Source organism: Erythrolamprus reginae, chromosome 1 (genome assembly GCF_031021105.1).
Source record: "Erythrolamprus reginae isolate rEryReg1 chromosome 1, rEryReg1.hap1, whole genome shotgun sequence".
Classification (NCBI taxonomy): domain Eukaryota; kingdom Metazoa; phylum Chordata; class Lepidosauria; order Squamata; family Dipsadidae; genus Erythrolamprus; species Erythrolamprus reginae.
In genome coordinates, this window is record NC_091950.1 from 417,087,698 (window position 1) to 417,110,850 (window position 23,153).

Here is a 23,153-nt window from a genome sequence, read left to right on the forward strand (position 1 = left end):
AAGACCCAGATTGTGGGGGCAATAGGCTGGCTCTGTTAAAAAGTGCTATTGCTAACAAGTTGTAAGCCGCCCTAAGTCTAAGGAGAAGGGTGGCATAAAAATCGAATGAATGAATAAATAATAAATCTCTTTTTTTTAATGATTGGATGCTTGAGATTAGGCAATAGCAATAGCACTTAGACTTATATACCACTTCACAGTGCTTCACACACTTCTTTAAGCGGTTTACACAATCAGCCTATGACCCCGCAACAATCTGGGTATTCATTTTACCAACCTTATGTTTATTTCTGGAGGTAATTTTACAATGCAGGTAAATGGTTTGTAACCAGGGGTGGGTTGCTGCCCAGATTAGGGGTGGGGGGAACCCAGTGGGTTAGCAAAAATGGAGTTCTACCCCAGAGCACCCAATTTGCACTGAAAGTTGAAATTAAATGCAGGGCATTCTGCATAAGCCACGCCCACAGTGTGGTAGTAAAAGCTTTGGTAGCCCTTCACTGTTTGTAACCATGGGAAAGGCTAATGTAAACCATAGTCAGCATGTAATCATGGGTGTTGCTAAATGTGCTGCAACCTGATTGGCTGTAACCTATATAATAGGAGTAACACCCTTGCATGGGTTGGTTTGTTATAGAGTGGTTTGCTACAGTGGTTTGTTATAGAGTGGCTTCGTGCTGGGTGGTTTGTAGTTAGTGATTAGTGCTTAGTGGTTGCAGTGGTGGATGTAATAAGAGTTATATGATAGTATTGTGGATAGTTTATTATAGTGGTTAAATGTAAAAGTGATTTTATTTATTAAGAGAAGCATTTTGATAAAGAAGAAAAGTAAACTATATTTTTACAAGGAAGCCTGCTGCAGTGTTTTTCATTGAAGACTTCAATTAGGTATAGTTGTGTATTGTGGCTACTTGGTGGGTTACCTACCGTCTGCGCAGAACTCTCCCAACAAGAAGGATGGAAGGCTTGAGTCAACCTGAAGCCTGGTGAAGACTGAACTGCAGAACAGCTTGGCAGTCAGCAGAAATAGCCTGCAGTACTGCACTCTAGCCACTGCGCCACCATGGATCTTGTATGTTATACTGCTTCCAGATTATTTAATCCAGAAGAGAAATAAATATTTTCTTTGTCAATGATTACTTGGTGGGTAAATTGGGAGTACAGTGACACCTCGTCTTACAAACGCCTCATCATACAAACTTTTCGAGATACAAACCTGGGGTTTAAGATTTTTTTGCCTCTTCTTACAAACTATTTTCACCTTACAAACCCACTGCCGCCGCTGGGAATCCCCGCTTCCGGACTTCCGTTGCCAGCAAAGCACCTGTTTTTGCGCTGCTCGGATTCCCCTGAGGCTCCCCTCCATGGGAAATCCCACCTCTGGACAGAAGTCCGGAGGTGGGGTTTCCCAGCATCGCAAAAACACAGACGTCTGGAGTTGGGGTTTTGAGGACTTCAGTGTTTTTGCAATGCTGTGATTTTACTGAGGCTCCCCTCGCTGGGAAACCCCACCTCCGGATTTCCGTTGCCAGCGAAGCGCTCATTTTTGCGATGCTGGGATTCCCCTGTTGGGATTCCCCTGCAGCATCGCAAAAACATAGAAGTCCAGAGGTGGGGTTTCCCATGGAGGGGAGCCTCAGGGGAATCCCAGCAGCGCAAAAACAGGTGCTTCGGCTGGCAAAAGGGGTGAATTTTGGGCTTGCACGCATTAATCGCTTTTCCATTGATTCCTATGGGAAACATTGTTTCATCTTACAAACTTTTCACCTTAAGAACCTCGTCCCGGAACCAATTAAGTTTGTAAGACGAGGTATCACTGTATTTTTTTTATTCCTCTTCCATAGACCAAGATGGCTGTGATAGCTGCTGAAGAACTGGACGGTATAGAGGAACGTCCCCTTCCTTCTGTCCTTGGCACAGCTGGTCCCTCAGGCGATGCTACTCAAAAACCAGACAGGTCCTGGCCGTTGAATTCCATCCTCCACATCTGGCCTCTCAGTCTTGTTCTGTCAAGCACCCCGACAACGCTGGAAGGGCTTCAGAGAGACCTTGCTCTCCTCACTTCCCTTCAAGTCTTACAGAAGATGAACTGGACCAAAGCAGAGACCAGGTTCCCAGTACAAGGTGTCAGCTCCATCCGAGCTCCCCCCCAGGTGAGGAATATAAGAACATCTTTCAGCTGTGGCGAGGGGGGCGTTTGCCCAGGTTCGCCTGGTGCACCAGTTGCGGCCCTATCTGGACCGTGAGTCACTGCTCACAGTCACTCATGCCCTCATCACCTCGAGGTTCGACTACTGTAACGCTCTCTACATGGGGCTACCTTTGAAAAGTGTTCGGAAACTTCAGATCGTGCAGAATGCAGCTGCGAGAGCAATCATGGGCTTCTCTAAATATGCCCATGTCACACCAACACTCCACAGTCTGCAATAATTGCCGATCAGTTTCCGGTCACAATTCAAAATGTTGGTTATGACCTATAAAGCCCTTCATGGCACCGGGCCAGATTATCTCTGGGACCGCCTTCTGCTGCACGAATCCCAGCGACCAGTTAGGTCCCACAGAGTGGGCCTTCTCCGGGTCCCGTCAACTAAACAATGTCGGTTGGCGGGGCCCAGGGGAAGAGCCTTCTCTGTGGCGGCCCCAGCCCTCTGGAACCAACTCCCCCCCAGACATTAGAATTGCCCCCACCCTCCTTGCCTTTCGTAAGCTCCTCAAAACCCATCTCTGCCGTCAGGCATGGGGGAACTAAGATAATCTTTCCCCCTAGGCTTCTACAATTTATGCATGGTATGTTTGTATCTATGATTGGTTTTATAACAAGGGTTTTTAGCTGTTTTAGTATTGGATTTTTACATCCTGTTTTTGTCACTGTTGTTAGCCGCCCCGAGTCCACGGAGAGGGGCGGCATACAAATCCAATAAATAAATAAAAATAAATAAATAAATAAATACTTTAGATATGCCCCAGTTTTGTCTTCCCTGTAAATAACTATCTAACTGGCTTCACATTTTGCAATGGTCGTAACTTTTTAATTTGTATAATGCCTTGGTCATCTAGCATCTTGTTTTATCCTCAGGGCTCCATCAAGTTCCACTGCAGACGGTCTCCGCTGCTTTATGCCAACACCAGACCGTACAGCCACAGCTGCCTAGTGACCGGGTTCAACCAGATTCTTCTTGATAAATGTGCAGTACCTTGAATCTGAAAGGGTCCTTCTGGGCCCTTGATCTGTCCTGTATTTATTGCTCTCCTTCTTCAGATGTTTCCTGGAGGACCAGAGAACTTAACTCAAGCACTTCTTCCACATACAGATTGTTTAAAACAGCCTTTGTCAACCTTGGTCCCTTTAAGATGGGTGGACTTCAACGCCCAGAGGTCCACCCATCTTAAAGCGGCCACTATTAAGAAGCACTAGTCTAGATGCAGAAGTAGAGTCCTGACCCATTCATTCAATCCATCAATTTATTAAAATAAATTGCACTGCTTTCCCCCCATTTGGGATGGTTGTATGCATATAACAGAAACAGAGCTACCTCCTATGCCTTATTTGGCCTAATAGCATCCAGCAATCTAATGAAAGGGTCCATCTGATCCCTTATTTTCAGAATCAGGAAGTAGATATTAACACGTCTTGTGCACCCCTTGAAAATGATTGGGAAGTGCTCAAAGCACAACACTTTACTGCTATTCAATAAAACAGCCTACCCTTTTCCAGGTTTCTGCCCAAGGCTTTAAATAATGACACTTTAAGGAATCCAGTGGCTTTAAGTAAAACCTTTTAAAGCAACATCTGTTTTACATGTCTGCAAAAGCCTCGGTCAAAGCCGATTTTTTAACAAATTGCAAAGAGGTGCTGTTTTTGGATCAGTACCCCAACAAAATTGTTGTTCCAAATCATTTTTGAAACTCATAACAACTCTAAATCTTATTGAAGCCAGGAGCTGGTAGAATTTTAATCCTGCTAGTTTTCAGGATGCTATTTTTTAAAGTGTCTATAGAGCAATGTTTATTTCAAAAGGGTACTATAATGCAGATCGCTATACCAAAAGTCTGCTCCCTTTGGATATAAATTTTCAGGGTTTTTTTAATGGCCACATAATTATATTCATTTATTACCAAAGACACTATTTTAATGTAGTGGGAACTTTATATATATATTTTAAAAATTCTACTGTACTGTACTTGTCTGTTTCCCAACATAATGAGGAAAAAACCTGATGCTTGGGCATTTAAAAAAATCTAAAGGGTTATTTTAAAATTTTCTTGTGAGATGCAGCTGTTTTGTTCAAAATATTTCTTATAAAATGTCAGGAAAAAAAATAAATTATTAAAAGGCAGAGGTCAAAGTAACAGTCTCTGATCACACTTCCTAATTTCTGGGTTACATTATGTTCTGTATAAATTAAGATGTAATAAACTTGAGATGGTTATAAATGTTGTTGGCTTTGATATTCTTACTACAGTGTTCCCTTCATTTCCGCAGGGGATGCGTTCCGAGACCGCCCGCGAAAGTCAAATTTCCGCGAAGTAGAGATGCGGAAGTAAATATACACCATTTTTGGCTGTGGACAGTATCACAAGCCTTCCCTTAAGACTTTAAACCCCTAAATTACCATTTCCCATTCCCTTAACAACCATTTACTCACCATTATTACTGGTACTCACCATTGAATAAGACACTTAGTGATCCTGATATTTATAAACATAATTATTTATTAACAATTATTATTTTTTTGTCATTTATTTGCAAAAATTATTAGTTTGGCGATGACATATGACGTCATTGGGTGGGAAAAACCATGGTATAGGGAAAAAAACGCGAAGTATTTTTTTAATTAATATTTTTTGAAAAACTGTGGTATAGGCTATTCGCGAAGTTCGAACCCGCGAAAATCGAGGGAACACTGTACATTGGTTTTATACTCCAGAAGTAAAATCTTTCCTTCCATTCCCACGTAATATAAAATCAGACAAGAGTACAAAAAGTGGGTTAGTTAGACTTGATTAGAGAATTTATTTAAAAGATAAAAGCATATTTCTCTTTTTCAAAACCAGCCACCTTCCAGAGGCATTGCCACTTGGAAACTGGCAAAGATTTGGTGGCTCAAAAAAATAATAATTCAGCCACCTCATCTACCCCCATGCCTGGATCAACCATTCTTGGGAGCAACGTAGCTCATTCTTTCCAAGAGATTCCAACGCAGAGTCATCAGGGAATGAGAGAAAGCATTTCCAAATTTGCTAGCCACTTTCCAGGGCTGGAGGAAACCTCTACTTGACTCCTACACCTTCACTCTAGAAGTTCGTTCTCCTTCACTTCCGGCTCGACAGTCCTCAGGCAACAATCTGCAAACTCCACAAAGACAGGTTCCTGCATGTATTTTCTCAGGAGACCGCTCTTGTCCTTGGATTGGTCAATGGTCAGCAGCAGCGTGCGGAGGTGAGGATTCGAAAGGATGCCTCGGAGCTCCTCCGATTCCTCTGTTTTAAGAAAAGGAGGGAGAAGGAAGAAAGATGAGCTGAGAATTTCAAATATGGGAAAGTTCTCAGCATCTAAGACAGTGACGACGAACCTTTTTCCCTGCAGGTGCCGGAAGTGCGTGTGTACACACTATCACGCCTGTTCGGGAGCCCGCAAGCATAATTTAATGCCTGGGGAGAGTAAAAATTGCCTCCCTTGCCCTCCCGTCCCTCTGTAAGCAAAAAACAGCCCAAATTCCCAACTTCTGGTGGGCCTGGTAGGCCCATTTTTCACCCTCCCCAATCTCTAAAGCAGTGGTTCTCAACCTGGGGGTCGGGTCCCCTTTGGGGGTCGAATGACCATTTCCCAGGGGTCGCCTAGGACAGTGTTTCCCAACCTTGGCAACTTGAAGATATTTGGACTTTAACTCCCAGAATTCCCCAGCCAGCAAATGCTGGCTGGGGAATTCTGGGAGTTGAAGTCCAAATATCTTCAAGTTGCCAAGGTTGGGAAACATTAGTCTAGGATCATTAGAAAAAACAAATTTCCAATGGTGTTAGGAACTAAAGCGTCTATTCTGGCGCCTTGGAACATATTTTTACAATCCGACCAATCGGGTGTTTACAGGGGTGTGTCCTTCCGACCTTCCTGCCAATCAGCTTAAAGCTCTGTTGGGAGAATTGGCGCTAGACTTATGGTTGGGGGTCACCACAACACGAGGAACCGTAATAAGGGTTCGCGGCATTAGAAAAGTTGAGAGCCACTGCTCTAGAGGCTTCCCTGGATCCTGGGGAAGGCACAAATACGCTGATAGATAGATAGATAGATAGATAGATAGATAGATAGATAGATAGATAGATAGATAGATAGATAGATAGATAGATAGATGATAGATAGATGATAGATAGACAGACAGATGATAGATAGATAGATGATAGATAGATAGATAGATATTTTTCAATTTTTTAATGCTGCCCTTCTCCTTAGACTCAGGGCATCTTACAACATGTTAGCAATAGCACTTTTTAACAGAGCCAGCCTATTGCCCCCACAATCCGTGTCCTCATTTTACCCACCTCGGAAGGATGGAAGTCTGAATCAACCTTGAGCCGGTGATGAGATTTGAACCGCTGACCTGCAGATCTAGCAATCAGCTTTAGTGGCCTGCAACACTGCACTCTACCCACTGCACCACCTCGGTTCTTTATTTGCAGGAGATTGAAATAAGAAAGCTTCCTTAACTCTTGGATGCTCATTTATTTTATGCCCAAAACTTACTCAATAGCTGAAGTTTCTGGAGAGGCACCCTATCGTCTTCGTCATCTTCGGTCAAAATGTCCTCCACAGACCAAGGATGGCCTAAAAAGCCGAAAAGAGAGAATTCCATTACTAAAGACGTCCAAAAGAAGTAGCATCTACACAGATTTTACCATTGTGCTACAGGCCTGTGGAATGGAGAAGGGCAGGGGTCCCCAACCCCCAATCTGTGGACCAGTTGGGGGCTGCTGTTGTAGGGTCTCCTGTTTAAGCAGGGAATTGCACTGGAAGACCTCCAAAATCTCGTCCCACCCTATTATTCTATGAGTGGGAAAGTTAGTTCTCCAAGCTTGTGAGCCCCACTCTCATCCTACACCCGAATTACAGATATTCACCACTCTTGCTATTCTATGTTCATGCTTTGAAAAGGTTCCGTATTTTTCAGAGTATAAGATACACCTTTTTAGAACTAGGCACCTTCTTTCATCAATGGTGGACCTGTCCCAAAGCGAAGAGATTCTGGAAAATGATGCAAAGATGGCTACAAGAAATAATAGGCATGGAACTAGAATATATGGGGGAACTGAGATACACTTTCCCCCTAGGCCTTTACAATTTTATGCATGGTATGTCTGTATGTATGTTTGGTTTTATAATAAGGGTTTTAAACTGTTTTAATATTGGATTGTTATATGCTGTTTTTATTACTGTTGTTAGCCGCCCGAGTCTACGGAGAGGGGCAGCATACAAATCCAATAAATTAAATAATAAATAAATAAATATCCCAGAATGTTTTTTTATTAGGAATTGGGGGGGAAACAGTATCCGCCAAAAATTCAATATTTAATAATCCCAAGAGCAGCAAGGATTTGTAACACACAATATTGGAAAAATAATGCAGTACCATCAGAAAACATAGATAAAATTTATAGATGTGCAGAAATGGATAGGCTGACAATAAAGATCTCAACTCAAAATATTATGAAACTTGGAATAAATGGATGGAATATAATTGGATGGAAAATAAAATAAAAACAATGGGAAAGAATGGGAAAGAATGTATGGAAAATGGAAATAGGTAAATATAAACAATACATAAATATATTGTAAATATAAACAACAATAGTAGATTATAGAATTGACATAATATAAAAGATTGGGTATTGATCTGTGTAAAATTACTGTGACGTTTTAAAAGTGAAAAAACAAAGCATTAGGAAAAAAGATGCACCTTTTTCCCCTTTAACAGAGGCTGAAAATTTGGGTGCGTCTTATACTCATAATGTAGCTTTTTCCTCCAGCCTTAAGGAGGTGGTTAAATCTTCCTGGCTTGCAGGATTTTTTCATTGCTACTCCAAAGAAGGTTTTTTCCAGCCCTAATTCTTTGCAGGCTTGTTTTCATTGCTGCTCCCTCCAAATATTTTTTTCCAGCCCTAATCAGGGAATAAAATAATATGCTGAAGCTGAACAGACTAAGGATGGTAGCCAGAGGTAGATTTCCCCCCCTATTTCCTCCCCAAAACTAAGGTGCAATTTATACTCCGGTGCGTCTTATACTCTGAAAAATATGGTACATAGCATGAAGGAGCAAAACATTTCAATTCTGCCATTTCCTGTCTCTCCAAATAATGTCTAAACAATGTCGGTTGGCGGGACCCAAGGGAAGAGCCTTCTCTGTGGCGGCCCCGGCCCTTTGGAACCAACACCCCCCCAGAGATTAGAATTGCCCCCACCCCCCTCGCCTTTCGTAAACTTCTTAAAACCCACCTCTGCCGTCAGGCATGGGGGAACTGAGATATTCTTTCCCTCTAGGCCTTTACAATTTACGCATGGTATGTCTGTATGTATGTTTGGTTTTTATAATAAGGGTCTTTTTTAGTTATTTTAGTATTGGATTGGATTGTTACATGCTGTTTTTATCATTGTTGTTAGCTGCCCCGAGTCTACGGAGAGGGGCGGCATACAAATCCAATAAATAGATAGATAGATAGATAGATAGATAGATAGATAGATAGATAGATAGATAGATAATAAAATAAAAAAATAAATTTCCCAACTTTTGCAACTTCAAAACAGATGGACTTCACCTCCCAGAATTCCCCAGCCAGCCATCTTTAAAGCTGAAGTCCACCCATCTAAAAAGTTGCCAAGGTTGGGAAACATTGCTCCAAATAATCTGGTTTTCTCCCCGCTTCTCATTACAGAAAGAAGAAGAAACATTTTCCTTCCAATTCACAAGTAAAATAATATGTACCTTCAGCTTTCGCAATTTCTCTCTCTGAATGGGGCTGGAATATGCAGGCTGTATGGCTGGATCCACTCTGGAGGCGCATTCTTCTATTAAAATTCCAATCACAATTTTTTTTTTAACATCTAAACCTTACGGATTTCTAGGCCGCCCTTCTCTGTAAACCCAGGGTGGCTTACAAAATGAGAATAAATACAAAATGAAACATAAGAATCCCAAACGTTAAAACTCATCTAACTCTACAAAAATATATTGACAAAATTGAACGGGTCTAAAGATGGGCTACAAGAATGGTGGAAGGTCTTAAGCATAAAACGTATCAGGAAAGACTTCATGACCTCCATCTGTATAGTCTGGAGGACAGAAGGAAAAGGGGGGACATGATAGAAACATTTACGGTAAATATGTTAAAGGGTTAAATAAGGTCCAGGAGGGAAGTGTTTTTAATAGGAAAGTGAACACAAGAACAAGGGGACACAATCTGAAGTTAGTTGGGGGAAAGATCAAAAGCAATGTGAGAAAATATTATTTCACTGAAAGAGTAGTAGATCCTTGGAACAAACTTCCAGCAGACGTGGTTGGTAAATCCACAGTAACTGAATTTAAACATGCCTGGGATAAACATATATCCATTGTAAGATAAAATACAGGAAATAGTACCGGTATAAGGGCAGACTAGATGGACCATGAGGTCTTTTTCTGCCGTCAGTCTTCTATGTTTCTATGTTTCTAATCTAAAACCCCCAAATATTAAAAAAAACAATCATCCACCTTCATTCCATCACAATCATACATTCAGGCAGAGCAAGATGCTAGTGCTCAATGGCCCCAAGCCTGCCGCCAAAGGTGAGTTTTTAAAACCTTGCGAAAGGCCAGGAGAGTGGGGACGGTACGAATCTCTGGAGGGAGTTGATTCCAAAGGGCCGGAGCCACCACAGAGACGGCCCTTCCCCTAGGCCCACCAGGCGATATTGCTTAGCTGATAGGACCTGGAGAAGGCCCAACCTGACCACTCACTGGGATTCATAAGACAAAAGACTGTCCCGTAAGTTACCTGGTCCTAAGCCATATAGGGCTTTATAGGTCATGACCAACACTTTAAATTGCTTTCGGAGAGCAATCAGTAGCCAATGCAGCTTGTAGAGTGGTGTTGAAATGCGGGTATACCTTGAAAGGCCCATAACGGCTCGCTGGGCTGCATTTTGCACTAACTGCAGTTATATAGATTTTGGGAAGGCTGAAACACAGAATTACAATTTGAATTCATTGAATAGGGATGCAGATGAAAAAGGAAATTTACCTTTGTGCTTCTTGTAACAGGGCACAGAACAACTGAAACAAGAAGAGAATTATCCATTAGGGCAGGAGTTTTAAGAGCAAAAGAGTTAGAGAACAAAAATATGATTAAATATTTGATTATCCACATTACTACAGCAGCGAGAATTGTACTCGCACAAACTTGGAAAACGTCCACTATACCGACAGAGGATGTAATAATTTGGGGGGGGGAAATTGAATATGCAGAAATGGACAAACTGACTATAGAATTAAATGATAAAAAGACTGGGAACATTGCTCAACATGGGAAAACTGGTATCAATGATCAGAAAATAAAAATAGGGAATATATTGATCAAAATAAGGCATAAATTATATTTACGTATATTTGATCAAAAAGGAATATCTGAGTATATAAGAATAGAGCTAAGATTTGAGTACTGTTGTAACGATGTTGAATTGTTCAATTATTATGGACGCATTCATGTCACAGAAGTATTTGTATATTTTAAATTTTAATAAAGGTTTTTTTTTAAATTAAACAAAAACAAAAATATGAATATTTTTATTAGATTTATTTATAAGCCGCCCAACTTCAAGGGACTCTGGGTGATTGATCCCAAGTTTTTGCATTTCAACAGTTTGGGATCTGGTGGGAGGAATGCACTCTGCACATGGACAGAGGTCTTGTTGATCCTTCAGACAAGATTGGGTAAATAGAGAACAAAATGCCAGTTAAGGAAGCAAATTGATTCCAGAGGGTGATAACATACAACTCACTTGGCTCCTCAAATTTACCCCATCTTTCAAGATTTATATTACACACCAAAGCAGAAGTCTTCAAACTTGGCAACTTTAACACTTGTGGACTTCAATTCCCAGAATGATATGCTAGGCTGGCTGGAGAATTCTGGGAATTGAAGTCCACAAGTTGCCAAGTCTGTGGACCCCTGTACCAAAGTATCCATCAGACCAAAGAGCTGGAATTGCACAAGACAGAATTTTTTTCAATAAAGAGAGCAACTAAACAAAACTCTAACCAAGATCCCCACATTCCCGGAATGCATTTGCTAAATCAGAGCTAGGTTAGGAACTTTAAGACGTGTGGACTTCATCTCCCAGAATTCCCCAGCCAATAAACAAATCAATTTTATCCAATAAGTGCTTTTTGCATCGTTGGCTGGGGAATTTGGGAGTTTATATATAGAAAAATAAATAAACGGAACGCCCCCTGTTCTTGCAAAGCATCTTCAAGCCACCTTAGTCCGGACATCCCCCCCCCCAAGATTCCCCCCATCCCACTCCCGGGACCAGCGGGAAGCCCCTTCCTTCCCTCACGCAAGCGGCCGCTGAGCATAAACAGACAGGGCCCCGATACCTACTATCTCTCCCGGCAGCTCGGACATCGGTACTTCGCGGCCTGGCGCCCCTTTCGGCCGCAGACCACGCAACAACCCTCACCATGCATCCCCGGCATGGCCTGCTCCAAGGCCGTCTCTCAGGCCGCCTCTTCCGGCCCGCCTTCCCGACCGCCTCCCGGGCGGGGCTTGGCTTCAAACTCGGCAGCAACTGCTCCTCCCGCGAATCCATCTCTCGGCTGTTCATACATGTATTCGGAGGGAGCTTCGAGGTCATCTATTCCAGGGGTAGCCAAAGTTGGCTCTTCTAGGACTTGTGGACTTCAACTCCCAGAATTCCTCAGGCAATCATGCCAGCTCAGGAATTCTGGGAGTTGAAGTCCACATGTCACTGAAGAGCCAACTTTGCCTATCTCTGATCTGGTCCAACCCTCCATCAGGTTTTACCTATAGAAACATAGAAATCTGACGGCAGAAAAAGACCTCATGGTCCATCTAGTCTGCCCTTATACTATTTTCTGTATTTTATCTTAGGATGGATGTATGTTTATCCCAGGCATGTTTAAATTCAGTTACTGTGGATTTATCTACCACGTCTGCTGGAAGTTTGTTCCAAGGATCTACTACTCTTTCAGTAAAATAATATTTTCTCATGTTGCTCTTGATCTTTCCCCCAACTAACTTCAGATTGTGTCCCCTTGTTCTTGTGTTCACTTTCCTATTAAAAACACTTCCCTCCTGGACCTTATTTAACCCTTTAATATATTTAAATGTTTCGATCACCTATGTCCTCAAAGACACCTTAGCCGTGCTTCCTGGTTCATGTAGGCTGCCATTTATTTATTTTTATTGTTATTTATTTATTTTATTTTATTTTATTTATTTTATTTATTTTATTTATTTTATTTTATTTATTTTATTTATTTTATTTATTTTATTTATTTTATTTATTTTATTTATTTTATTTATTTTATGTATTTTATGTATTTTATGTATTTTATTTATTTTATTTATTTTATTTATTTTATTTTATTGGATTTGTATGCCGCCTCTCTCCGAGGACTCGGGCAGCTCACAGCATGTACAAAAACAACAATAATGTGAATCCAATTAATAGGACAACCATTAAATTCAATTAAAAAGAAAACCTATCAATCCAATCATTCGACAGTCATACTTAAAACATTCATTGGTCAGGGGGAAGATCTAAAAGCCCCAAGCCTGGTGGCAAAGATGAGTTTTTAAACTCTTTCGGAACATGTATAGGATAATAGTTTGCATAAACATAAGTAAAAAGTGATGATAAAAGAGGACAGTAGGACAAGGAGGGTAGGCACAGTGGTGCACTTATGTACACCCCTTACAGACGCTCTTAGAAATGGGGAGAGGTTGACTGTAGACAAACTTTAAAGTTTTTGGGGTTTGGGGAAGAAACCACAGAATCGAGTAGTGCATTCCAGGCATTGATCACTCTGTTGCTGAAGTTGTATTTTCTGCAGAAGGCAAATGACCAGCTGTCTGCAAGGAATATCAATGCTTCCATTCCCCACCATCCAGTTAAAGCTGAAGAAGCTTCTTTGGATGAGAAGCAAAAGGTCTTCAAGGAAAAAACAAGAAATTCCAGTTGCCTCCTGAAAAAGCACCTTTGGGATAATGACAACTCTCCACCACAAGGAGGTGCTAGATAATCATTTTTAGTACAGTCATCATTGCAAATTCATTACAGGGAGTGCTGGTGGGGTGGGGGGCTGTCAGAATTTGTTTGTTTGTCAAACGTGTATAGGATAGCAGATAAAATACAGAAAATAGTATGAGGGCAGACTAGATGGACCATGAGGTCTTTTTCTGCCGTCAGACTTCTATGTTTCTATGTACTCTATTAAAGAAATTGGTAGGATATTACATGTAGTTCCAGCTGAGAAACATTATATAGAATGACTGTTTAATGCAAAGGGTGGGTTTTAAAAGTCCAAATACTCGTTAAATACATAAAAAAATATCTTTCCTCTACTTCACGGAAATTCGTTTTTCACGTGTGGTCTTGGAACGCATCCCCCGTGAAAAATGAGGGATCACTGTATTCAGTTTTGGTCGCCATGATGTAAAAAGGATGTTGAGACTCTAGAAAGAATGCAGAGAAGTTCAATAAAGAGTAATCCGGGGAGACTAAATATATGAAGAATGGTTGCAGGAACTGGCTATGTCTAATTTGATGAAAAGAAGGACTAGGGGAGACTAGGAGAGACATGATAGCAGTGACATGAAGCTAGGCACCAGGCTACCACTTGTTAAATTTATTTATTTATGTATTTATTTATGTATTTATGTTTGTATGTATGTATGTATGTATGTATGTATGTATGTATGTATTTATTTAATTAATTAATTTGTATGTCGCCCCTCTCCGTAGACTCGGGGCGGCTCACAGCAGTGATAGAAACAACGTACAATACAAATCTAATAATACGAAATTAAAAACCCATAATTTAAAAAAACATACACACAACACACCATACATAAATTATATAGGCCTGGGGAAGATATTTCAATTCCCCCATGCCTGACGACAGAGGTGGGTTTTGAGAAGTTTACAAAAGGCAAGGAGGGTGGGGGCAATTCCGATCTCTGGGGGGAGTAAGTTCCAGAGGGCTGGGGCCGCCACAGAGAAGGCTCTTCCCCGGGGTCCCGCCAAATGATATTGTTTAGTCGATGGGACCCGGAGAAGGCCGACTCTGTGGGACCTAACTGGTCGCTGGGATTCGTGTGGCAGAAGGCGGTCCCGGAGATATTCTGTCCCGATACCATGAAGGGCTTTATAGGTCATAACCAACACTTTGAATTGTGACCGGAAACTGATCGGAAACCAATGCAGACTGCGGAGTGTTGGAGTAACATGGGCATATTTGGGAAAGCCCATGATTGCTCTTGCAGCTGCATTCTGCATGATCTGAAGAATGTATCAAAGAGAGTATAGAAGAGAAATATAGGAGTAAAATATAAATATAGGAGTAAAATATTTCTGCCCATCTTGTACTCCCAAACCAGACTCCCTCGGCAATTTGTCCGATGTAATCCTATCAGCAGTCTCTAAAACTCAACAATCATACACAGAAAGCATGGAACCACCGCTTGCCTCCATAGAAAAAAACATCCAAGATCTGACAAACGCTAAAACACCAAAACAAGTACCCTACACCACCCCACCACCACCACTTTATACCCCACCAAGGCCACCAAAACCTCTACCTCCAAACCCTACTACCGACATCTCTACCCTGATACAAGATGCCATGGAACGGGGACAAAAACGCCATAACGCCGTACCTTTTGGCCTAGAGGAAAATGGGGAAACCGATCTATCAAATATTCGTAGTATCATCCACAACCATCATCCTCAATCAATCGCCCCTGACGATATCTTAGAGGTTTCTAGAAGTGGCCCTGTACTAAAGTACAGTGATGGATCAATGGCTTCCCGGTTGTGCAGAATAGCCTGCAAAAATGAAACTACCAAACAACAGTTCATTAAGACCATGAACTCCATCGCCAGAAATAATGCAAAATACAACAAACTCAGGTCCTGGAGATATTCTGGTCCGATACCATGAAGGGCTATGTTATGTGTCTTATTTACTTAATATGAAAATCTACTAAGAAAACAATAATATTTGAATTTTATTTTAGCTCCATTTAGATGCGCAATAGGAAAAGTAAGCAGTTCTGTCCAGGCCAAAGTTCTGTTTGTTATCGATAACGCACAATGTTAATCTCATTACAGTTTAAAGTGAAGACGGCATTTATTGTTTCTAAGCAACACTTGAGTTAAAGATAAAATTTCACGGGAAAACATAAAATTTATTTCGAGTTAATAATCATGCAGGCTGATCTGAATATCGCATCGGATGCTCTGAACACTATCATTAGACGCATTTTTATAAGTGTGACAAGTTACATTTAAAGAGGAGCGAAAACTAGGAAACAAACAGAGGAGAGAGAAAACTTTAAGAGGCATGGTAAATGCAAATAAATTAAAAAACAGGCAAGTTTCTTGCTGTAAAAATAAGCACTATACAGGAATGGAAGGAGGAAAAATCTAATCAAACTGAAACTTACATTTTGGTTGCCACGATGCAAAAAGGATGTTGAGAGTTGAGACTCTAGAAAGAGTGCAGAGAAGAGCAACAAAGATGATTAGGGGACTGGAGGCTAAACATATGAAGAACGGTTGCAGGAACTGGGCATGGCTAGTTTAATGAAAAGAAGGACCAGGACATACATACATTCATTCATTCATTCATTCATTCATTCATTCATTCATTCATTTATTTATTGTTAGAGTTGAAAGGGACCATGAAGGCCACCGAGTTCAACCCCCTGCCTAAGCAGGAACCCTATAGCACACCAGTCAAGTGGCAGTTCAATCTTCTCTTAAAAATGTCCAGAGTGTTGGAGTTCACAAGGTCCGCTGGTAGGTTGTTCCATTGGTTGATCGCTCTGACCGTCAGGAAGTTCCTCCTTATCTCCATGTTGAATCTCCCCTTGGTCAGCTTCCAGCCGACCATGATAGCAGCCTTTCAATATCTCCGGGGTTGCCACAAAGGAGAAGGAGTCAACCTATCCTCCAAAGCACCTGAGGGTAGAAGAAGAAGCAATGAGCGGAAACTAAACAAGGAGAGAAGTAACTTAGAACTAAGGAGAAATTTCCTGACAGTTAGAACAATGAATCAGTGGAACAGCTTGCCTCCAGAAGTTGTGAATGCTCCAACACTGGAAGTTTTTAAGAAGATGTTGGATAACCATCTGTCTGAAGTAGTGTAGGGTTTCCTGCCTAAGCAGGGGGTTGGACTAGAAGATCTCCAAGGTCCCTACCAACTCTTGTTGTTGTTGTTTGGTATGAATTTTGGAAATTACTATTCAAATTTATTGGTCAGGAAGGAGACATTAGTAAGGAAAAGAAACTGCAGAACATTGAAAGACCTTCAGATTGTGCAGAACTTCAGATCGTGCAGAATGCGGCTGCGAGAGCTATCATGGGGCTTCCTAGATTCACCCACGTTTCTACAACACTCCGTGGCCTGCACTGGTTGCCGATCGGTTTCTGGTCACAATTCAAAGTGTTGATAATGACATTTAAAGCCTTTCATGGTTCCTCTCTCTGAAATCTGCCCAGCCGGGTTTCAGATATGGCATCAACCTCGACCCCAGGGAAGGGGGGGAGGAGTGGCTATTATAGCCAGGGAGAGCCTTTGCCTGCGTAGACTCATTGCTCCGGAAATTGCAGGTTGTGAGTCTCTCTTGCTGAAGTTGGACTTAGGGGTTCAGGTGGGCTTATTTCTCACGTACCTGCCTCCCAGCTACGTGTCAAAAGCCCTGCCTGTGCTACTCGAGGAGGTAGCCGGGTTGGCGGTGGAGTTCCCCAGACTCATTGTCTTGGGGGACTTCAATCTACCGTCACTCGGTGAAACCTCTGGGCTGGCACAGGAGTTCATGGCCACCATGACAGCCATGGACCTGACTCAAGTAATACAGGGTCCGACTCACGAGGGAGGGCACGCACCTGACATGGTATTCCTTTCCGAGCAATTGAGTAATGGTCCGAGATTAAGGGGCTTAGAAGTGTTGCCTTTGTCATGGTCTGACCATTTTCTGCTACGGCTTGACTTCCTGGCTCCAATCCTTCCCCGCAGGGAGGCGGAACCAATGAAGATGTTCCGCCCCAGACGCCTGATGGACCCAGAGGGCTTTCAGACGGCGCTTGGGGTTATTCCAGAGGCACTCGTCCACAGTTCGGCGGAGACCCTTGCTGAGGCCTGGAACAGGGCTGCGGCAGGGGCTCTCGACCGGATTGCGCCTTTGCGACCTCTCCGCGGCGCTAGACCCCGTAGAGCCCCATGGTTCAACGAGGAGCTCCGGGTGTTGAAACGCCAAAAGAGACGTCTAGAGAAGCGATGGAGGAAGAGTAGGTCAGAATCCGATCGAACACTTGTAAGAGCTTTTATTAAGACTTACAAAGTGGCGCTCAAGGCGGCAAGATGCGCGTACCATGCCGCCTTGATTGCATCAGCGGAATCCCGCCCGGCTGCTCTGTTTAGGGTGACCCGCTCCCTTCTTAATCAGGGGGGAGTTGGGGAGCCCTTGCAGAGTAGTGCCGAGGAGTTTAACACGTTTTTCGCTGATAAAGTCGCTCAGATCCGGGCCGACCTCGACTCCAATTGTAAAACAGAGTCGACTGACAACGAGTCAGTCGAGGTGACTGGGGCACGTACTTGTCCACCTGTCTGGGAAGAGTTTGATCTGGTGACACCTGATGAGGTGGACAAGGCCATCGGAGCTGTGAGTTCTGCCACCTGCTTACTGGATCCGTGTCCCTCCTGGTTGGTCTCGGCCAGCAGGGAGGTGACACGGAGCTGGGCCCAGGAGATTACCAACGCTTCCTTGGGGAGGGGAGTTTTTCCACCACTCTATAAAGAAGCGCTTGTGCGCCCCCTCCTCAAGAAGCCCTCCCTGGACCCAGCCGTACTTAACAACTATCGTCCAGTCTCCAACCTTCCCTTTATGGGGAAGGTTGTCGAGAAGGTGGTAGCGCTCCAGCTCCAACGGTCCTTGGAAGAAGCTGATTATCTAGGTCCCCGACAGTCAGGCTTCAGGCCCGGTTACAGCACGGAAACCGCTTTGGTCGCGTTGATGGATGATCTCTGGCGGGCCCGGGACAGGGGTTTATCCTCTGTCCTGGTGCTCCTCGATCTCTCAGCGGCTTTCGATACCATCGACCATGGTATCCTTCTGCGCCGGTTGGAGGGGTTGGGGGTGGGAGGCACTGTTCTTCAGTGGTTCTCCTCCTACCTCTCTGGCCGGTCGCAGTCGGTGTTAGTGGGGGGTCAGAGGTCGGCTCCGAGGTCTCTCCCTTGTGGAGTGCCTCAGGGGTCGGTCCTCTCCCCCTTGCTATTTAACATCTACATGAAACCGCTGGGAGAGATCATCCAAGGACATGGGGTGAGGTATCATCAATATGCCGATGATACCCAGCTTTACATCTCCACCCCATGCCCAGTCAACGAAGCGGTGGAAGTGATGTGCCGGTGCCTGGAGGCTGTCGGGGCCTGGATGGGTGTCAACAAACTCAAACTCAACCCGGATAAGACGGAGTGGCTGTGGGTTCTGCCTCCCAAGGACAATCCCATCTGTCCGTCCATCACCCTGGGGGGGGAATTATTGACCCCCTCAGAGAGGGTCCGCAACTTGGGCGTCCTCCTCGATCCACAGCTCACATTAGAAAACCATCTTTCAGCTGTGGCGAGGGGGGCGTTTGCCCAGGTTCGCCTGGTGCACCAGTTGCGGCCCTATCTGGACCGGGACTCATTGCTCACAGTCACTCATGCCCTCATCACCTCGAGGTTCGACTACTGTAATGCTCTCTACATGGGGCTACCTTTGAAAAGTGTTCGGAAACTTCAGATCGTGCAGAATGCAGCTGCGAGAGCAGTCATGGGCTTACCTAGGTACGCCCATGTTTCACCAACACTCCGCAGTCTGCATTGGCTGCCGATCAATTTCCGGTCACAATTCAAAGTGTTGGTTATGACCTTTAAAGCCCTTCATGGCATCGGACCAGAATATCTCCGAGACCGCCTCCTGCCGCACGAATCCCAGCGACCGATTAGGTCCCACAGAGTGGGCCTTCTCCGGGTCCCGTCAACCAAACAATGCCGGTTGGCGGGTCCCAGGGGAAGAGCCTTCTCTGTGGCGGCACCGGCTCTCTGGAACCAGCTCCCCCCGGAGATTAGAACTGCCCCTACTCTTCCTGCCTTCCGAAAACTCCTCAAAACCCACCTTTGTCGTCAGGCATGGGGAAACTAAACATCTCCCCTGGGCACGTCAATTTATGCATGGTATGCTTGTATGTGTGTCTGTTATCATATGGGGTTTCTTTTCTTAAATCGTTAAATTTTAATTAATTGGATTGTTGTGACTGTTTTTACATGTTGTGAGCCGCCCCGAGTCTTCGGAGAGGGGCGGCATACAAGTCCAACAAATAAATAAATAAATAAATAAATTGGACCAGAATACCTCCGGAACCGCCTTCTACTGCACGAATCCCAGCGGCCGATAAGGTCCCACAGAGTTGGCCTTCTCCAGGTCCCGTCGATCAAACAATGTCCTTTGGCGGGCCCCAGGGGAAGAGCCTTCTCTGTGGCGGCCCCGGCCCTCTGGAATCAACTCCCCCCGGAGATTAGAACGGCCCCCACCCTCCTTGTCTTTCACAAGTTACTCAAGACCCACCTATATCGCCAGGCATGGGGGAATTAAGACATCTCCCCCAGGCTTTCTTATATTTTATGTTTGGTATGTATGTGTTATATGGTTTTTAAATTGTTGGGGGTTTTTAATGTAATTTTATTATTAGATTTGTTCCATTGTTATACTGTTTTTATTGTTGTTGTGAGCCACCCCAAGTCTTCGGAGAGGGGCAGCATACAAATCTAATAAATTGAATTGAATTGAATTGAAATGAAATATTTCCATCCCCTTTAATACACAATAAAATAGGAGGCATCTGCAGTGGTGAAATCCAATTGTTTTTTTACTATCGGTTCTGTGGGCGTGGCGTGGCTTGGTGGGCATTGCTTGGTGGCTGTGACAGGGGGAGGATACTGCAAAATCCCCATTCCCTCCTCACTCTGGGGCCAGCCAGGGTAGATAGTATTTGCCGATTCTCTGAACTACTCAAAATGTCCACTATGGGTTCTCCAGAACCTGTCAGAACCTGCTGGATTTCATCCTTGGGCCTCTGTATAAGTTGACCTTGATTTAACAACAGTTCATTTAGTGACCATACTGTCAGAGTATATGGGGGAATTGAGACATCTCCCCTAAGTTTTTATATTTTATGTTTTTGGTATGTATGTGTTGCATGGGTTTTAAATTGTCGGGGTTTTATATATTGTTCTCTTTTAATATTAGATTTGTTGCAATGTTATATTGTTTTTGATTATTGTTGTGAGCCGCCCCAAGTCTTCAGAGAGGGGCAGCGTACAAATCTAATAAATAATAATAATAATAATAATAATAATAATAATAATAATATCCATTAACTGGAATAGGACATAGCAACGAAGTCAGACAATATTTTCACCAGACCAATCCTTGAATACAGTTCATCTGTCTGGAACTCATAACGCATTTCGGACATAAACTCTCTAAAAAATGTCCAGAGATACTTTACTAGAAGAGCCCTCCACTCCTCCACTCGCAACAGAATGTACCCTACACAACTAGACTTACAATCCTAGGTTTAGAAAGCTAAGAACTATGTCGCCTTTAACACGACCTAAGCATAGCTCATAAAATCATCTGCTACAGCGTCCTTCCTGTCAACGACTACTTCAGCTTTAACCACAACAACACACGAGCACACAGCAGACACAAACTTAAAGTAAACAGCTCCAAACTGAACTGCAGGAAATATGACTTTAGAAACCAAATAATTAATGCATGGAACTCACCGCCTGACTCTGTAGTATCATCACCTAAACCCCCCCCCCAAACTTTGCCCTTAGCGTATCCACAGTAAGGGGTGGGCATAAGTGCACCAGAGTGCCTTCCGTCCCCTGTCCTAATGTTTCTCTCTTACTAGTATCTTGTATATAAACATTGTTATATGAATGGACATAAGCTGAGGACTAACTGTATATCCCTTTTGTTGTTGCATTTCTTTTTCACTTACCCACTCTCTTACCTCTTTTGTGGACTTTGAATAATGTTCTTTATCCTGAAATGGCAGACAATAAACCTGCTTTAATTTATGTATTGTCCATATTTCTTAAGGCACAGTCATAAAACCTATTTAATTCCTCTTTTTAGCTGGCAAGCAGAACCGTTGCCAAATGCCGCAAAATAAATTATTTCTTTAATTGGGTTGGTGATATTTAAAACAGTGGGAAATAGTTTGGGTTGAAAGAAAAGAGCACAGCCACCAAATCAGTAACTACCTTATAATGAAAGATAAATTTATTCAGGACTTATCCGCATTTTATCAGCAAAATGAGCCATGTTTTTCATATCCCATTAACATTTATTTATTTATTTATTTATTTATTTATTTAGATTTGTATGCCGCCCCTCTCCGCAGACTCGGGGCGGCTCACAGCACAACACAACAGTTTGTAACAAATCCAAATATAATTTAAAACATTTAAAAGAACCCCATTTTGTTAACAAGCATACACTCAAACATCCCATACATAAAATGTGCATGCCCGGGGGAGGTGTTTCAGTTCCCCCATGCCTGACGACAGAGGTGGGTTTTAAGAAGTTTACGGAAGGCAGGGAGAGTAGGGGCAGTTCTAATCTCCGGGGGGAGTTGGTTCCAGAGGGTCGGGGCCGCCACAGAGAAGGCTCTTCCCCTGGGGCCCGCCAACCGACATTGTTTAGTTGACGGGACCCGGAGAAGGCCCACTCTGTGGGACCTAATTGGTCGCTGGGATTCGTGCGGTAGAAGGCGGTCTCGGAGATAACATTGTTTACTATACCACATGTTCTGGAGAGAAATGTTGAATTAAGATATTTAAAATGTTTGTTTTTCTTTTTAAGTGATAAGGAAAAATACCTAGCCCAATATGAACTCGTATCCTCTTGCACCAGTGATATATTCTGCCGGTTCACATTGGTTTGGGCGAACTGGTAGCGGTGGTGGGAGGCTCCGCCCACTAGCCCTGACATCATCACGGATGCTCTGCACATGTGCAAAAGGTTCTGCACATGGGCAAAAGAACCACACACAAGATCCTTCTTGCTTTATTTTCCTTTACAAGTAGTCCTCGACTTAAGACCACAATGGAGGCCAGACAGTTATTAAGTGAGTTTTGCCCATTTTACGAACTGGTACCAAAAGAGAACAGAATGGAGGATCATAGAGAGATATATTATGCACAACCATCCCCTAAAAATTAGAATGGAAAGGAGGATCATACAGAGGTGCAACATACCTCCTCCAGCAAAGCCTTTTTATTAATTTATTAAAAACATACTGTACATTTTCTTCTTTATTATCACAAAAGATATACAGTGGTCCCTCGATTTTTGCGGGTTCGAACTTCGTGAAACGGCAATACCACGGTTTTTCAAAAATATTAATTTAAAAATACTTTGTGGTTTTTTCCCTTATACCACAGTTTTTCCCGCCTGATGACATCATACGTCATCGGCAAACTTTCATCCGCCTTTAATAAATATTTTTTTAAATAAACTTTAATAAATAAACATGGTGAATAATAATCTAAATGGTTGCTAAGGGAATGAGAAATTGCAGTTTAGGGGTTTAAAGTGTTAAGGGAAGGCTTGTGATACTGTTCAAAGCCAAAAATAGTGTCTTTACTTCCGCATCTCTACTTTGCAGAAATTCGACTTTCGCGGGCGGTTTCAGAACGCATCCCCCACGAAAATCGAGGGAACACTGTACAGGTATATAAAATAATATACAGTATCTTTAATCCAGGTTAAGCATCGTTTTGTGAATGTTATCTGTTTTAAATCTAAATCTTTTTTTAAATCTTCTT

At 43.0% G+C, this 23,153-nt stretch overlaps 2 protein-coding genes across 2 annotated transcripts in view; one reads left to right on the forward strand and one right to left on the reverse strand.

The window, feature by feature from the left end:
• MYO19 (myosin XIX) overlaps window positions 1-4,431 on the forward strand; it is a 70,951-nt gene extending 66,520 nt beyond the window's left edge. Inside the window, exons 23-24 of the mRNA XM_070735294.1 lie at window positions 1,842-2,150; window positions 3,074-4,431. Coding sequence (XP_070591395.1) covers window positions 1,842-2,150; window positions 3,074-3,196 — 432 coding nt within the window. The 3' untranslated portion in view covers window positions 3,197-4,431. The remainder of the gene's footprint in view (window positions 1-1,841; window positions 2,151-3,073) is intronic.
• A 556-nt stretch (window positions 4,432-4,987) lies between these two features.
• Window positions 4,988-11,874, reverse strand: ZNHIT3 (zinc finger HIT-type containing 3). The gene is made up of 6 exons (XM_070742590.1): window positions 11,623-11,874; window positions 10,264-10,295; window positions 8,970-9,052; window position 7,028; window positions 6,737-6,817; window positions 4,988-5,478 (listed from the first exon to the last, which is right to left on the reverse strand). Exons 1-6 carry the CDS (start codon window positions 11,715-11,717, stop codon window positions 5,288-5,290), a joined length of 483 nt encoding a protein of 160 aa, XP_070598691.1. The 5' UTR covers window positions 11,718-11,874; the 3' UTR covers window positions 4,988-5,287.
• Window positions 11,875-23,153: the final 11,279 nt, after the last annotated feature.

Bases quoted from the DNA above. Each gene is read 5' to 3' on its own strand.
- ZNHIT3 (XM_070742590.1), bottom strand. From the start codon at position 11,717: ATGCCGGGGATGCATGGTGAGGGTTGTTGCGTGGTCTGCGGCCGAAAG. The intron at 10,296-11,622 runs GTAGGTATCGGG...TTCTTGTTTCAG, and splicing joins CCGAGCTGCCGGGAGAGATA to TTGTTCTGTGCCCTGTTACA. The intron at 9,053-10,263 runs GTAAATTTCCTT...GAATTTTAATAG, and splicing joins CTGTTACAAGAAGCACAAAG to AAGAATGCGCCTCCAGAGTG.